A 17,579-nucleotide genomic window follows, 5' to 3' on the forward strand; every position below is an offset into this window, starting at 1 on the left:
GCGACAACAATCTGATCGAGAGCCGGGGATAGTTGTTTAACTCCTGGCGATCGTAACCCTAATCAATATCACCCCAAACTGGACGTAGGCTTTTACCTTCACCGTAAGGGGCCGAACCAGTATAAACCCTCGTGTTCCTTATCCCGCATAACCCCTTCAAGCTTCCTAGTTGCGATGGCTCCACGACTAAGTCCTAGCTCAAGGACATCTGCCGTGACAATTCCACGACACCTCTAGTCATCTAAATGATCACGTGATCCATATCAACTAAACCATGTCTGATCATCACGTGAGATGGAGTAGTTTTCAATGTTGAACATCTCTATGTTGATCATATCTACTATATGATTCACGTTCGACCTTTCGGTCTCAGTGTTCCGAGGCCATATGCTAGGCTCGTCAAGTTTAACCCGAGTATTTTGCATGTGCAAAACTGGCTTGCACCCGTTGTATGTGAACGTAGAGCTTATCACACTCGATCATCACGTGGTGTCTCGGCACGACGAACTGTAGCAACGGTGCATACTCAGGGAGAACACTTATACCTTGAAATTTAGTGAGGGATCATCTTATAATGCTACCGGCGTACTAAGCAAAATAAGATGCATAAAAGATAAACATCACATGCAATCAAAATATGTGACATGATATGGCCATCATCATCTTGTGCCTTTGATCTCCATCTCCAAAGAACCGTCATGATCTCCATCGTCACCGGCTTGACACCTTGATCTCCATCGCAACGTCGTTGTCATCTCGCCAACTATTGCTTCTACGACTACAGCTACCGCTTAGTGATAAAGTAAAGAAATTACATGGCGACTGCATTTCATACAATAAAGCGACAACCATAAGGCTCCAGCCAGTTGCCGGTAACTTCTACAAAACATGATCATCTCATACAACAATTTATATCTCATCATGTCTTGACCATATCACATCACAACATGCCCTGCAAAAACAAGTTAGACGTCCTCTACTTTGTTGTTGCAAGTTTTACGTGGCTGCTACGGGCTTCTAGCAAGAACCGTTCTTACCTACGCATCAAAACCACCACGATTTTTCGTCAAGTATGTTGTTTTAACCTTCAACAAGGACCAGCCGTAGTCAAACTCGATTCAACTAAAGTTGGAGAAACAGACACCCGCCAGCTGATACGTCTCCAACGTATCTACTTTTCCAAACACTTTTGCCCTTGTTTTGGACTCTAACTTGCATGATTTGACTGGAACTAACCCGGACTGACGCTGTTTTCAACAGAATTGCCATGGTGTTATTTTTGTGCAGAAACAGAAGTTCTCGGAATGACCTGAAACTTCACGGAGATTATTTTTGGAAATAATAAAAAATACTCACGAAAGAATCAAGGCCAGGGGCCCACACCCTGTCCACGAGGGTGGGAGGCGCGCCTGCCCCCCTGGGCGTGCCCCCTGCCTCGTGGGCTCCCTGGTGCTCAACCAACCTCAACTCCAACTCTATATATTCACGTTCGGGGAGAAAAAAATCAGAGAGAAGGATCCATCGCGTTTTACGATACGGAGCCGCCGCCAAGCCCTAAACTCTCTTGGGAGGGCTGATCTGGAGTCCGTTCGGGGCTCCGGAGAGGGAAATCCATCGCCATCGTCATCATCAACCATCCTCCATCACCAATTTCATGATGCTCACTACGGTGCGTGAGTAATTCCATCGTAGGCTTGCTGGACGGTGATGGGTTGGATGAGATTTATCATGTAATCGAGTTAGTTTTGTTAAGTTTTGATCCCTAGTATCCACTATGTTCTGAGATTGATGTTGCTATGACTTTGCTATGCTTAATGCTTGTCACTAGGGCCCGAGTGCCATGATTTCAAATCTGAACCTATTATGTTTTCATGAATATATATGAGTTCTTGATTCTATCTTGCAAGTCAATAGTCACCTACTATGTGTTATGATCCGGCAACCCCGAAGTGACAATAATCGGGACCACTCCCGATGATGACCATAGTTTGAGGAGTTCATGTATTCACTATGTGTTAATGCTTTGGTCCGGTGCTCTATTAAAAGGAGGCCTTAATATCCCTTAGTTTCCAATAGGACCCCGCTGCCACGGGAGGGTAGGACAAAAGATGTCATGCAAGTTCTTTTCCATAAGCACGTATGACTATATTCCGAATACATGCCTACATTACATTGATGAATTGGAGCTAGTTCTGTGTCACCCTATATTATAGCTGTTACATGAATGATCGCATCCGACATAATTCTGCATCACCGATCCAATGCCTACGAGCTTTTCACATATTGTTCTTCGCTTGTTTACTTTTCTGTTGCCAATGTTACAATCACTACAAAACTATCACTGTTACTTTTGCCACCGTTACCGTTACTTCCATATTACTTTGCTACTAAATACTTTGCTGCAGATATTAAGTTATCCAGGTATGGTTGAATTGACAACTCAACTGCTAATACTTGAGAATATTCTTTGGCTCCCCTTGTGTCGAATGAATAAATTTGGGTTGAATACTCTACCCTTGAAAACTATTGCGATCCCCTATACTTGTGGGTTATCAAGACTATTTTCTGGCGCCGTTGCCGGGGAGCATAGCTCTATTCTTTGAGTCACTTGGGATTTATATCTGCTGGTCACTGTGAGGAACTTGGAAGACGAGAAAACCAAAATTTATCCCTCAACTACGAGGGGAGGTAAGGAACTGCCATCTAGCTCTGCACTTGATTCACCTTCTGTTTTGAGTAAGCTTGCGACACCTAAACCTGCTTCTGCTATTAATTCTGATATGTCGCATGTTATTGATGATGCCACTTCTGCTATGCATGATACTTATGATGAAACTACTTCTATGCTTGATAATACTGTGCCATTAGGTGAATTTCTTGATGAACAACGTGCTAGGGCTAGAGAGAATGAAATTATTGAAACTGATAATATTGATGAAAGTGATGATGAAGATTCTCCCCCTAGATATGAATTGCCTGTTGTGCCTGAGGGTTATGTTATGGATGAAGAAACTGCTAGAGACTTTCTTGCTTGCAATGACAGGAGCGACCTTAAGAAATTATTAGCCAAGCTTAAAGAAAAAACTCTGAATGCTAGAATGAAATATGACCCTGCTTATGCTACTTCACCTATCTTTGTTACTGATAAGGATTATGATTTCTCTGTTGATCCTGATATAATTACTTTGGTTGAATCTGATCCTTTCTATGGCAATGAATCTGAAACTGTTGTGGCACATCTTACTAAATTAAATGATATAGCCACCCTGTTCACTAATGATGAGAAAACTCGCTACTATTATATCCTTAAAATATTTCCGTTCTCATTAAAGGGTGATGCTAAAATATGGTTTAATTCTCTTGATCCTGGTTGTGTGCGTAGTCCCCAGGATATGATTTATTACTTCTCTGCTAAATATTTCCCTGCTCATAAGAAACAAGCTGCTTTAAGGGATATATATAATTTTGTGCAAATTGAAGAAGAGAGTCTCCCACAAGCTTGGGAGAGGCTTCTCCAATTACTTAATGCTTTGCCTGATCATCCTCTCAAGAAAAATGAAATACTTGATATCTTTTATAATGGACTAACCGATGCTTCCAGAGACCACCTGGATAGTTGTGCTGGTTGTGTTTTCAGGGAAAGAACAGCTGATGAAGCTGAAATTCTGTTGAATAATATGTTGACAAATGAAAATAATTGGACACTTCCTGAACCAACTCCTAAGCCAACTCCGAAGAAAAGGGGTGTTCTATTTCTCAATCCTGAAGATATGCAAGAGGCAAAGAAATCTATGAAAGAAAAAGGTATAAAAGCTGAAGATGTTAAGAATTTACCTCGTGTCGAAGAAATACATGGTCTTAATTTACCGCCTGTTGAAGAAACACATGGTCTTGATAACCCGACACAGGTAGTAAAGGTATATTCTGTCTATAGTATGACAAAGCTGAAATCCCTCCTACTAAGTTTGCTAGCCAATGCTTAGATGAGTTTGATAATTTTATGGTTAAGCAAGAAGACTTCAATGCTTATTTTGGTAGAGAATTAAAACGCAATGCTTATATGATTGAACACTTGAGTGATTATATGTCTAGAGTTAAAGGTGAACTTAAACTCATTAGTAAACATGCTTCTATGGTTACCACTCAAGTAGAACAAGTACTTAAAGCTCAGAATGATTTGCTCAATGAATTGAATAGTAAGAATAATGACTTTGCTGTTAGAGTTGCAACTAGAGGGGGTAAGGTGAATCAGGAACCTTTGTATCCTGAGGGCCACCCTAAGAGAATTGAGCAAGATTCTCAGAGAACTAATGTAGATGCGCCTAGTCCTTCTAAAAGGAAGAAAAAGAAAAATAATAGGACGTTGCATGCTTCTAGTGAACCTGTTGTTGACACACCTGAGAATCCCAATGATATTTCTATTTCTGATGCTGAAACACAATCTGGTAATGAACATGAACCTAGTGATAATGTTAATGATGATGTTCATGTTGATGCTCAACCTAGCTATGACAATGATGTAGAGATTGAACCTGTTGTTGATCTTGATAACCCACAATCAAAGAATCAACGTTATGATAAGAGAGACTTTGTTGCTAGGAAGCACGGTAAAGAAAGAGAACCATGGGTTCAGAAACCCATGCCTTTTCCTCCTAAACCATCCAAGAAAAAGGATGATGAGGATTTTGAGCGCTTTGCTGAAATGATTAGACCTATCTTTTTGCGTATGCGTTTGACTGATATGCTCAAAATGAATCCTTATGCAAAGTACATGAAAGATATTGTTACAAATAAAAGAAAGATACCGTAAGCTGGAATTTCCACCATGCTTGCTAATTATACTTTGAAGGGTGGAATACCTAAGAAACTTGGAGATCCAGGGGTACCAACTATACCATGCTCCATTAAAAGAAACTATGTTAGAACTGCTTTGTGTGATCTTGGAGCCGGTGTTAGTGTTATGCCTCTCTCTTTATATCGTAGACTTGAGTTGAATAAGTTGACACCTACTGAAATATCTTTGCAAATGGCTGATAAATCAACTGCTATACCTGTTGGTATTTGTGAGGACGTGCCTGTTGTGGTTGCAAACGTCACTATTTTAACGGTCTTTGTTATTCTTGATATTCCCGAGGACGATAGTATGTCTATTATTCTTGGAAGACCCTTTTTTAATACAGCAGGGGATGTTATTGATTGCAACAAAGGCAATGTCACTTTTCATGTTGATGGCAATGAGCATACGGTACACTTTCCGAGGAAACAACCTCAAGTTCATAGTATAAACTCTATTGGAAAAATTCCATCGATTACTATTGGAGGTTTTGAATTTCCTCTTCCTACTGTCAAAAAGAGATATGATATTCTTATTATTGGGGACGTGCATATCCCCGTTGAGGTAACATAGTGTTATTCAAAATTTCTCCGGTTCCATGTTATTTGGAATGAGTTCGTTAACAAGACCTGATCAACCTTGTTAGCAGATTCCTTTTGATGAGCATGAGATGGATGAAGTTAGAAAGCACAACCTCCTGTACCCTCCTTTTACCTTATGTTATTTAGATTAAATAAAGCAAAAATAGTATATTCTGTCAGTTTTCTGAATTATCCGTGCAATAAAAAATACCCCGAAAATAAAAGTTCTCCTAATGCCCCGAAATTGAAATATGTTTTTTTTTCAGGAATATTTGAGAATATCTGGCACTGAGAACACAGCAGGGGGAGCAAGCACCTGGCCACGAGGGTCCAGGGCGCGCCTACCCCCCTGGGCGTGCCCCCTGCCTCGTGGGCCCATGGTGGCTCCCCTCCACTTATTCCAGCCACCACACACTCCTTCTCCCTCCCAAAAAAATCACCAACCAGCTCAAGCACGAGTTCTTGCTCATTTTGCTGCCATTTTCGATCTCCTTGCTCAAAGCTCCACTCACAAAACTGCTTTGGGGGATTGTTCTTCGGTATATGACTCCTCCAATGGTCCAATTAGTTTTTGTTCTAGTGCTTTATTCATTGCAATTTTTTGCTGCCTAGGTGACCCTGTTCTTGAGCTTGCATGTCAAATTTATATGGTCCCAAGTAGTTCTAATGCATGATATAGTCTCTAGGCACTTGTGGGAGTAGTTGTTATCAATTTTGTTGAGTTTGGTTCACTTTTATTTTAAGTTACTAAATTTTTCAGAAATTTTTCAGAGGAAGAAATATGTTTAGGAAAATGTACCAAGGTGGTCCTTCAAGGAAGCAAGGACCCAGGCTCGCAATACGCGATGCGGACGATGAACCACCGAGGGAAGCTCAAGTGCGGGCTTGTGAATGACCGTCAGAGGACTTTATGGATCGAGCAGGAATCAAGGAAGAATTTTACGCCTATATGCGTAACGCTGATCTTGAGAGCTTCGAGGCAGATAAGTGCCGTCAATACCACTATCTCGCTGATTCCTTTGTGAGAAGGTTTGAATTTTTATCATCACGTAATTCTCAAACTGTCCTGTTTGATCTTTATGAAAATTCTTATACTATGGACTTAGAGGATTTTTGCACTGCTTGTAAACTCCCGCAATGGGGTAGTCCTAGTGAACCTCGCAAAAATCTGAATTTAGAGATTTTCTTGCTAGTATAACTGTGGGGGAATCTAGAGATATAACACTAGCTACCATAGGGAGCATTCATTTTCCTGCTATACATTATTTTGCTCTCTTCATAGGTAGGTGCATCAATGGTAAGGATGAAGCATGTCATATGTGTGTCCCTGATCTCCGTGTTCTCAGGAGTGCTGTATTAGGAGATAAACATTATAATTTGGGAGCCATTGTTGCACGTAGGTTGCATAATAATATAATTAATGGAGATTTCTTTGGTGGAATTTATGCAACCCGCCTAGCTAATTTTCTTGGTATACCCATACGTGAGTATGATATTGAGTTGCCTCCTGTTTATTTAGATTATGAGGCTATGGTTCGTCATCAGTTTGTTGAGAGGAACGATCAGTTCCTCCAGTACCGACTAATCTTTGACGGATGACGCACCTATCACGTCGCTCTCCCTGCTCCTACCTTCTTTGACTTTCAGACAAAAGGGAGACATGTTGTAACCAGGGAGGAAGCGAACGAGTACGAGAGGAGGGCTGAGACAGCTCGCCTCCAAGCTGCAGCTCACGATGCAATAGCCGCTGCATCTCAGTACGACCCCAACTATAACTTTGGATATCCGCCAGGCCAGCCGTGGGCATAGACCAACTTAGGCCAAAAGCCTAAGCTTGGGGGAGAACGTATCTCTCACCAACATTACATTTATGTTCACACACTCATGCTAGTTGTCGGTGCTCATACTTTTTCACTGTAATATCCATGCTAGTTTATTTTCCTTTTTATGCTTTCTTCGTGTGTGTTTGAAAAACCTTAATTAAACCAAAAAAAATTAGTAGTAGCTTTTAGCTAGTTTATTTTTCATGTTGTAGTAGTAGTAATTAAGAGAAAACCCAAAAAGATTTCTTGTTCTTCTTTTGCTTGTTGGGAGCTTTCCCGTGTAAATAGTTTTATTTCTTTTCTTTGGGGGTCGAGAGGAGAAGACCATGATGAAAATGTTGAAGTGGCTCTTATATGCATTATTATTGATTTAACCAAGAGCCCATATTGCCCTGTCTTCTCCTGTTTATCAGATGCCTGCAGATTACAGCTTAGTCCAATGCACGTGCACTATTATTATTATTCACATCATTCGGTCGTGCAAGTGAAAGGCAATAATGACAATATACGATGGACCGATTGAGATAAGAGAAGCTGGTATGAACTCGACCTCTTTTGTTTTTGTAAATATGATTAGTTCATCGTTCCTGATTCAGCCTATTATGAATGAACATGTTTGCAATGACAATTAGAGATTATAGTTGCTTATGCCATGCTTAATTAGCTAGGATTTTATAATGGTTTACCTTGCATGCCAACATGCTATTAAAATGATTGTGATGTGGTATAGTAGGGTGGTATCCTCCTTTGAACGATTCGAGTGACTTGACTTGGCACATGTTCATGCATGTAGTTGAAACAAAATCAACATAGCCTTCACGATATTTATGTTCATGGTGGATTATATCCTACTCATGCTTGCACTCAATGTTTATTAATTTTAATGCATGTTCATGACTGTTGTCGCTCTCTAGTTGGCCGCTTCCCAGTCTTTTGCTAGCCTTCACTTGTACTAAGCGGGAGTACTGCTTGTGCATCCAATTCCATAAACCCCAAAGTTATTCCATATGAGTCCACTATACCTTCCTATATGCGGTATCTACCTGCCGTTCCAAGTAAATTTGTATGTGCCAAACTCTAAACCTTCAAATGAAATTATGTTTTGCATGCTCGAATAGCTCATGTATCAACTAGGGCTGTATATATCTTCCATGCTAGGCAGGTTATTCTCAAGAGGAGTGGACTCCGCTCCTCACTCACGAGAAAATGGCTGGTCACCGGGATGCCCAGTCCCATGCTTTAAGCAAACCAAATCGAAATAATTGAAAACAAAACTCCCCCGGGACTCTTGTTAGTTGGAGGCACTCGTTATTTCGAGCAAGCCATGGATTGATGCTTGTTGGTGGAGGGGGAGTATAAACTTTACCATTCTATTTGGGAACCGCCTATAATGTGTGTAGCATGGAAGATATCGCCATCTCTCGATTGTTATGTTGACAATGAAAGTATGCTGCTCAAAATATTATTTATCTCTATTTCAAAATCAAGCTCTCGCACCTCTACAAATGCCTGCTTCCCTCTGCGAAGGGCCTATCTATTTACTTTTATGTTGAGTCATCACCCTCTTATTAAAAAGCACCAGCTGGAGAGCACCGCTGTCATTTGCATCCATTACTATTAATTTATATTGAGTATGACTATGACTGGATCTCTTTTACCATGAATTACAATGTTTAGTCAGTCCTTGATCTTTAAGGGTGCTCTGCATTTATGTTTTGCGGTCTCAGAAAGGGCTAGCGAGATACCATCTTGTTATATCATATCATGATTGTTTTGAGAAAGTGTTGTCATCCGAGATTTATTATTATTGCTCGCTAGTTGATTATGCCATTGATATGAGTAAACATGAGACCTAAGTGTTATTGTGAATATGGTTAGTTCATAATCTTTGCTGAAAACTTGAATGCTGGCTTTACATATTTACAACAGCAAGAGAAAATAGAGTTTGTAAAAGTTTTTTCTTTATCACTTTCAGTTTATCAACTGAATTGCTTGAGGACAAGCAAAGGTTTAAGCTTGGGGGATTTGATACGTCTCCAACGTATCTACTTTTCCAAACACTTTTGCCCTTGTTTTGGACTCTAACTTGCATGATTTGAATGGAACTAACCCGGACTGACGCTGTTTTTAGCAGAATTGCCATGGTGTTATTTTTGTGCAGAAACAAAAGTTCTCAGAATGACCTGAAACTTCACGGAGATTATTTTTGGAAATAATAAAAAATACTGGCGAAAGAATCAAGGCCAGGGGGCCCACACCCTGTCCACGAGGGTGGGAGGCGCGCCTGTCCCCCCTGGGCGCGCCCCTGCCTTGTGGGCCCCCTGGTGCTCCACCGACCTCAACTCCAACTCTATATATTCACGTTCCGGGAGAAAAAAATCAGAGAGAAGGATTCATCGCGTTTTACGATACGGAGTCGCTGCCAAGCCCTAAACTCTCTCGGGAGGGCTGATCTGGAGTCCGTTCGGGGCTCCGGAGAGGGGAATCTGTCGCCATCGTCATCATCAACCATCCTCCATCACCAATTTCATGATGCTCACCGCCGTGCGTGAGTAATTCCATCGTAGGCTTGCTGGACGGTGATGGGTTGGATGAGATTTATCATGTAATCGAGTTAGTTTTGTTAGGGTTTGATCCCTAGTATCCACTATGTTCTGAGATTGATGTTGCTATGACTTTGCTATGCTTAATGCTTGTCACTAGGACCCGAGTGCCATGATTTCAGATCTGAACCTATTATGTTTTCATGAATATATGTGAGTTCTTGATCCTATCTTGCAAGTCTATAGTCACCTACTATGTGTTATGATCCGGCAACCCCGAAGTGACAATAATCGGGACCACTCCCGGTGATGACCGTAGTTTGAGGACTTCATGTATTCACTATGTGTTAATGCTTTGGTCCGGTGGTCTATTAAAAGGAGGCCTTAATATCCATTAGTTTCCATTAGGACCCCGCTGCCACGGGAGGGTAGGACAAAAGATGTCATGCAGGTTCTTTTTCATAAGCACGTATGACTATATTCGGAATACATGCCTACATTACATTGATGAATTGGAGCTAGTTCTGTGTCACCCTATGTTATGACTGTTACATGAATGATCGCATCCGACATAATTCTCCATCACCGATCCAATGCCTACGAGCTTTTCACATATTGTTCTTCGCTTGTTTACTTTTCCGTTGCCACTGTTACAATCACGACAAAACTATCACTGTTACTTTTGCCACCGTTACCGTTACTTCCATATTACTTTGCTACTAAATACTTTGCTGCAGATATTAACTTATCCATGTGTGGTTGAATTGACAACTCAACTGCTAATACTTGAGAATATTCTTTGGCTCCCCTTGTGTCGAATCAATAAATTTGGGTTGAATACTCTACCCTCGAAAACTGTTTCGATCCCCTATACTTGTGGGTTATCACCAGCCACCTATGCGCAAAGCACGTCGGTAGAACCAGTCTCATGAACACGGTCATGTAATGTCGGTCCGGGCCGCTTCATCCAACAATACCGCCGAATCCAAGTAAGACGTTGGTGGTAGGTAGTATGACTATTATCGCCCACAACTCTTTGCGTTCTACTCGTGCATATCATCTATGCATAGACCTGGCTCGGATGCCACTGTTGGGGAACGTAGTAATTCAAAAAAATTCCTACGATCACGCAAGATCTATCTAGGAGAAGCATAGCAACTAGTGGGGAGAGTGTGTCCACATACCCTCGTAGACCGAAAGCGGAAGAGTTTAGTAACGCGGCTGATGTAGTCAAACGTCTTCACGATCCAACCGATCCAAGTACCGAACGTATGGCATCTCCGTGTTCAGCACACGTTCAGCACGATGACGTCCCTTTAGCTCTTGATCCAGTTGAGAACGAGGGAGAGTTTCGTCAGCACGACGGCATGGTGACGGTGTTGGTGACGTGATCCGTGCAGGGCTTCGCCTAAGCACTACGACGCTATGACCTGAGGAGTAAACTGTGGAGGGGGCACCGCACACGGCTAAGAGAACAATTGATATGCTATGGGGTGCCCCCTGCCCTCGTATATAAAGGAGGGGAGGAGGAGGCCGGCCACAAGGGGCGCGCCAGGGAGAGGGGAGTCCTACTAGGACTCCAGTTCTAGTAGGATTCGGCCCCCCTTGTTTCCTTCTTCCAGAGGGGGAAAGGGGGAAAGGAGAGGGAGTAGGAGAAGGAAAGGGGGACGCCGCCCCCTTCCCTAATCCAATTAGGCCTCCTCCTTTGTGGGGGGCGTGCCAGCTCCTTGTGGGATTGTTAGCCTCCCTCCTATGGCCCATATGGCACATATCTTTCCCCGGGGGTTCCGGTAACCCCTCCGGTACTCCGGTATGTACCCGATACACTCCGGAACCCTTCCGGTGTCCGAATACTACCTTCCAATATATCAATCTTTACCTCTCGGCCATTTCGAGACTCCTCGTCATGTCCGTGATCTCATCCGGGACTCCGAACGAACTTCGGTCACCAAAACACAGAACTCATAATACAAATCGTCATCAAACGTTAAGCGTGCGGACCCTACGGGTTCGAGAACTATGTAGACATGACCGAGACACATCTCCGGTCAATATACAATAGCGGAACATGGATGCTCATATTGGTTCCTACATATTCTATGAAGATCTTTATCGGTCAAACCGCGTAACAACATACGTCATTCCCTTTGTCATTGGTATGTTACTTGCCTGAGATTCGATCGTCGGTATCATCATACCTAGTTCAATCTTGTTACCGGCAAGTCTCTTTAATCATTCCATAATGAATCATCCCGCAACTAACTCATTAGTCACATTGCTTGCAAGGCTTATAGTGATGTGCATTACCGAGAGGGCCCAGAAATACCTCTCCGATACACGGAGTGACAAATCCCAATCTTGATCTATGCCAACCCAACAAACACCTTCGGAGACACCTTTAGAGCATCTTTATAGTCACCCGGTTACGTTTTGACGTTTGATAGCACACAAGGTGTTCCTCCGGGAGTTGCATAATCTCATAGTCAGAGGAATATGTATGTCATGAAGAAAGCAATAGCAATAAAACTAAACGATCATAATGCTAAGCTAATGGATGGGTCTTGTCCATCACATCATTCTCTAATGATGTGACCCGTTCATCAAATGATAACACATGTCTATGGTCAGGAAACATAACCATCTTTGATCAACGAGCTAGTCAAGTAGAGGCATACTAGGGACACTCTGTTTTGTCTATGTATTCACACATGTACTAATTTTCTGATTAATACAATTCTAGCATGAATAATAAACATTTATCATGATATAAGGAAATTTAAATAACAACTTTATTATTGCCTCTAGGGCATATTTCCTTCGAGCATCTCCAGCCGTCGTCCCCCCCCCCCAGGAGGCGTAAAAATTGCCGCCTGGGGGTGAGCCGGTGGTATAATCGGCTCTGGGGGCGGTTGGGTACCCAGCTGTCGCCCCTAGGTCGCCCCAAGGCGCCGATATCGGCCCATTTTAGGCGCAAATGTGCCTGCTTTTCGGCCCACTTTCGGCGAAAAATGGCCCGATATCGGCGCGAATCGGCCCATATTCGTCGTGGTTCAACATGAATTCAACATAAGTAACTTTTTATCACATAGTTCATCACAGAAAATCAATAGAAAACGAATAGTTCAACAACAAATAGTTTAATAAGTTCAACAAATAAAAACTCATATTTCATCACATGTCGAGCTAGGCGTTGCCCTTGAGCCTCCATAGGTGCTCCACCAGATCCTGCTGCAGTTGTTGATGCACCTGTGGGTCTCGGATCTCCTGACGCATATTGAGGAAGGCAATCCAGGTTGCCGGTAGCTGATGATCAACTTGTGCAAGAGGACCCTGCCTGTAATATGGTTCAGTGTTAAACACTGGCTCTTCCTGCTCGCTCTCAATGATCATGTTGTGCAAAATGACACAACAAGTCATGATCTCCCACATTTGATCTTTCGACCATGTCTGACCAGGGTATCGGACAACAGCAAATCGAGATTGGAGCACACCAAATGCCCGCTCGACATCCTTCCTGCAAGCCTCCTGAACCTTCGCAAAGTGGGACTTCTTGCATCCTGGCACAACGTTTGAGACAGTCTTCACAAATGTAGACCATCTCGGATAGATGCCATCAGCTAGGTAGTACCCCTTGTTGTAGTGCCGCCCGTTGACCTCGAAGTTCACCGGAGAAGAATGACCTTCAACAAGCTTGGCAAAGACAGGGGAGCACTGCAGCACGTTGATGTCATTGTGAGTTCCTGGCATACCAAAGAAGGAGTGCCAAATCCAGAGGTCTTGTGTGTCCACCGCCTCAAGTACCACACCGCAACCGCCTTTCGCGCCTTTGTACATCCCCTGCCAAGCAAATGGGCAGTTCTTCCATTTCCAATGCATGCAGTCGATCCTTTCAAACATTCCAGGAAATCCTCTTGCTGCATTCTGTGCTAGGATCCGAGCAATGTCTTCCGTATTGGGTGTTCGCAAGTATTGCGGTCCAAACACTGCCAGCACTACCTTGCAGAACTTGTAGAAACACTCAATGGTCGTGGACTCGGCCATGCGCCCATAGTGGTCGAGTGAATCACCGGGAGCTCCGTATGCAAGCATCCTCATAGCTGTCCTGCACTTCTGGATTGAGGTTAATCCAAGTTTGCCGGTGCAATCCTCCTTGCACTTGAAGTAGCTGTCGAACTCCCGTATGAAATTCACAATCCTGAGGAAAAGCTTTCGGCTCATCCGATAACGGCGCCGAAATACTTTGTCACCGTGCAGTGGAGCATCGGCGAAATAGTCGGAGTAGAGCATGCAATAGCCTTCCAGACGATGTCGGTTCTTTGCTTTCAGCCGCCCCGATGCCGAGCCACCTCGCCGCGGCTTTTCATTGCTCGCGAGCAGGCCAGCGAGGGCGGCGAGGACCATGAGGTGTTCCTCATCCTTGACGTCGCCATCGGCTTCCTCCTACAGCAGCACCGCGAGCGCCTTCTCGTCATCCGAGTCCATCGCCGAGCAGACAAAACGCCGAACACCTGGCGGGCGTGGTGGGCGCACACCCGCCAGTATACCGCCCTGCGCGCCCGGAGCGGCGGAAAACTCGCTCGGACGGTGGTGGAGAGGCTGCCGTGGCAAAACCTTCTCTCTTTTCCGGCGGGGAATGGCCGATCTAGCGGTGCTGGGCGGTGGGCGGTGCCGGGATCGGCAAGGTGGTGGCCGAGCGCGCGGGGGGTGGGGGCGAATCTGGACGATTGGCTTGACTTTTCTCATGACGGTGTTGCCCAAGCGTGTTTTCCCCTTGCGCCGGAGCCCCTTGCGCCCCTCAGTGCGCTGGGTTCGGCCTGCGATCGCCGGGCCCAAAAACGGGCCGAGCCGGCGGATTTCGGTGTCTTGGGGGTGCGAGGGGGGGGGGTCGGCGCCCCGGGGGACTGTTGGGGGCGCGGCCGGAGATGCTCTAATGTCGATCAACCGACGTTTGTAACCATCTCCGACATGCTTCTTTTTTATCTTGCCGATTTAAGCCGGAGCATAAGGTAGACGGCTCCCCCTGTTTGATTGTTTCAAAAGTATTAAAATGTACTGCAATGTAAACATGCAAAAATGTAATTATGAAAAATTTAAATGTATTTGACTCAAGTCAGTTTGATGGAGAGAAAAAATGGGTCATTCTGACTCCAATAAACCGAGTTATGGTTCTTGGCTAGCAGTCCCTATATTATGATCTCAAAACATTAGGCGAAGTGGGTGAGATTACATGCCCGGTCGAATCCCAAGCAAAGAATGTACAGGAGTCACAGTACAATGCTCTGGTTCCTGTGACCTGACCGCTAGTGCCACAGCGCCGCGCGGCCGAGCCCAGCCCAGCCGGCACAAACCGTAGGGCGGGGAGACCTTTGCACTTGCAGGCACGCCCGGCGAGAAGAACGATCGAGGAGAAGCGCCTACAAGGCGGCGTCGGCGACGCGGTCGGCGAACCGCTGGAGCGCCTCGCGCATCCAGAGGTGCGGGCAGCGGTCCATGGCGTCCTGCACGGTGACCCAGGTCCTGCCGCGGCCGGACATCTCGGGCCAGCGCTCCAGCTCGTCGGTGACGCGCAGCGGGAACATGTACCCCTCGTAGGTGGCCTCGTAGCTGCGGCTCTGGTAGCACCAGCGGCCGAGGCTTTGCCCCGTCTCGCCGCGCACGCCGGCCTCCTCCAGGGCCTCGCGGCGCGCCGCCTCGTCCATGGACTCGTCCAGCTCCCACCCGCCCTTGGGGAACAGCACGCCCGCGCTGGCGCCCTTCTTGCGGGAGCAGATGACCAGCACCTCCACCTCGCCGTTGTCGTCGCGCACCCTGTACGGGATGCAGCCCACGACGATGCGGCCGCCCGTGCTGGCGCTGTACCGCTGCAGCTCGCGCCCCTGCCTCGCCGCCACCATCATCGCCGCCATCCAACGATCAATCAATGGCCTGGCCGCTGCTGTCGTCGGATGATTCTTGGAGCTCCACGGGGAGGGAGGAGGAGGAGGGAGAGGGGCTCTGTCTGAAATATGGAGGCCCGGTGGCGCTATCTTTGGATCTGCCGGTGGGAGGAGGAGCTGGAGCTGGAGCTGGATGGATTTGAGCCAGATGGGGGCGGGGATGCCGGGCTATTAATAGGATCTGCACGCGCGGCCTCCCTCTCTCTGGTGGTGGTTGTGGTTGGCAGCGTCGTTGCAGAGTGAGGGAACGTGACAAAGGCGGGGCAGCTCGGGGACAAAAGGCGGGCAGGTTGGATGGATACGCCCGGCCAGGTGGCGCCTGGACGCGGTGCATGGGCTCTGTTTTTTGCGTGTGAATATCTATCTATCTATCTATCTATCTATCTGGCTTCTGTTTCTGTGATGCTCCTCGTTTGGGCAGCGGTTCGAGGTTCCGGTGGATGGATGTGTACGAGCTCCCAGCTAAAAGTTGCTTGTTTGGGATCCCACCGGTTTGATCTAGAGTAGTACTACTGTATTTGACTTTTGCCGTTCAGCTATTTATGGCAGGGTCTTTTTTTTTCTAGAAGGCATGGAAATGATGCGCGTTTACACGATCATGGGTCGCTTTTTTTGGTTGCGAGTGTTCAGCCGAAGGAGAAGGTAGTGTTCATGTTTGGTCATATAAGTTGAGTTGTTCAATGATGAGCTGAATTGCCCTAGAAAAGAGGCCTTGAGAGTTGAAACTATGCCTCCATACCTTTCAGGTCTTTTCATGTTCAGCTGATCCTTGACATGAAAAAGGTTTCTAGAAATATCTTGCCATGAAAAGGTTTGTAGAAAGGGGCATCAAATTACATGGGAATGCTATGAGTCCATGGTTGTTGATTAAACTTTTTAACTGAATATACTTAAAGACCTAAGACGTTCACAAGGTGGACTAGGAAGATACTCTGTCTAAAAAAAGATGTTATTGTGGATTTTGCGCAGTACTCGATGATCCCGAGACATCAAATACTACAATTATTACAAAACAAATTGAAAAATTCCTCCTATCAATTAGTTTTGGTCAAGTAGTGTGTTTTAAGAGCAAGTATAATAGGATGACATAGGCGGGCTGTAAGACTTTAAATATTATGTTTTTAATGAGTTGGCGGAGAGAGAAGAGAAACAGACTACTCACTAACAGCCGGCTGCAGCACGTGCTCCTAGACACTCTGTGAGAGAGGAAGATGGACCATGTATCAACAAAGTAGTACAAATTTATATGCATCTATTGTACTTGCCGGCTATAAGGCTGACTATAGATGACGTGGCAAGATCATATAGCCAGCAGCTGGCTATACTATTATTAACCATGCTCTAAGATGGCAGTGGTAATTAGTATTTTTATTACCATATTGTGTGGTGCCAAGCTGACCATAAAAGTGCAACAAATTCATTTCCCTAATTAGCACGTATTACGCCTACAATCGATTGTCAACCATAGCACAGGATCTCCTCATTGAATCCTTATCTGGGGCCAGCAAGGCCCTGCGGTCCATGGACCGCGCGCACGTACGCGGGCGGGAGGTCGGACGATGTGGGAATCAAGCGCGTAGGCTGGAGCATCTCCGGCTTCGCAGCTGCTTCTGTCCGCTCCAGTCTCCCGGACGGCGCTCACGTCGGACTCCTCACGCGCCTAGCCCCCGCGCACGCGCTCCCCACTCTTTTCTTCCACTCCAACTCCCGTCCCGGCCAGTCCCACAGCCCATGCCCGACTGCTAAAACACACACGACGATACCCTAAACAATCTAGTAGTAGCACCCACGTTCATCAAAGTCCATCTTTTCCATCGCCCTTCTTCTCGTTAGGTGCCCACCAGCACCAGGCTGCAGGTCCT

General features: G+C 45.3%; 1 protein-coding gene across 1 annotated transcript; it reads right to left on the minus strand.

Annotated features, from left to right (window-relative positions):
- Positions 1-14,863: 14,863 nt before the first annotated feature.
- LOC123169436 (nudix hydrolase 21, chloroplastic) lies at positions 14,864-15,871 on the minus strand. The gene has a single exon (XM_044587310.1). The coding sequence runs from the start codon at positions 15,685-15,687 to the stop codon at positions 15,196-15,198; it is 492 nt and encodes a 163-aa protein (XP_044443245.1). The 5' UTR covers positions 15,688-15,871; the 3' UTR covers positions 14,864-15,195.
- Positions 15,872-17,579: the final 1,708 nt, after the last annotated feature.

The sequence above is a fragment of the Triticum aestivum genome, chromosome 7D (genome assembly GCF_018294505.1).
Source record: "Triticum aestivum cultivar Chinese Spring chromosome 7D, IWGSC CS RefSeq v2.1, whole genome shotgun sequence".
NCBI lineage: Eukaryota > Viridiplantae > Streptophyta > Magnoliopsida > Poales > Poaceae > Triticum > Triticum aestivum.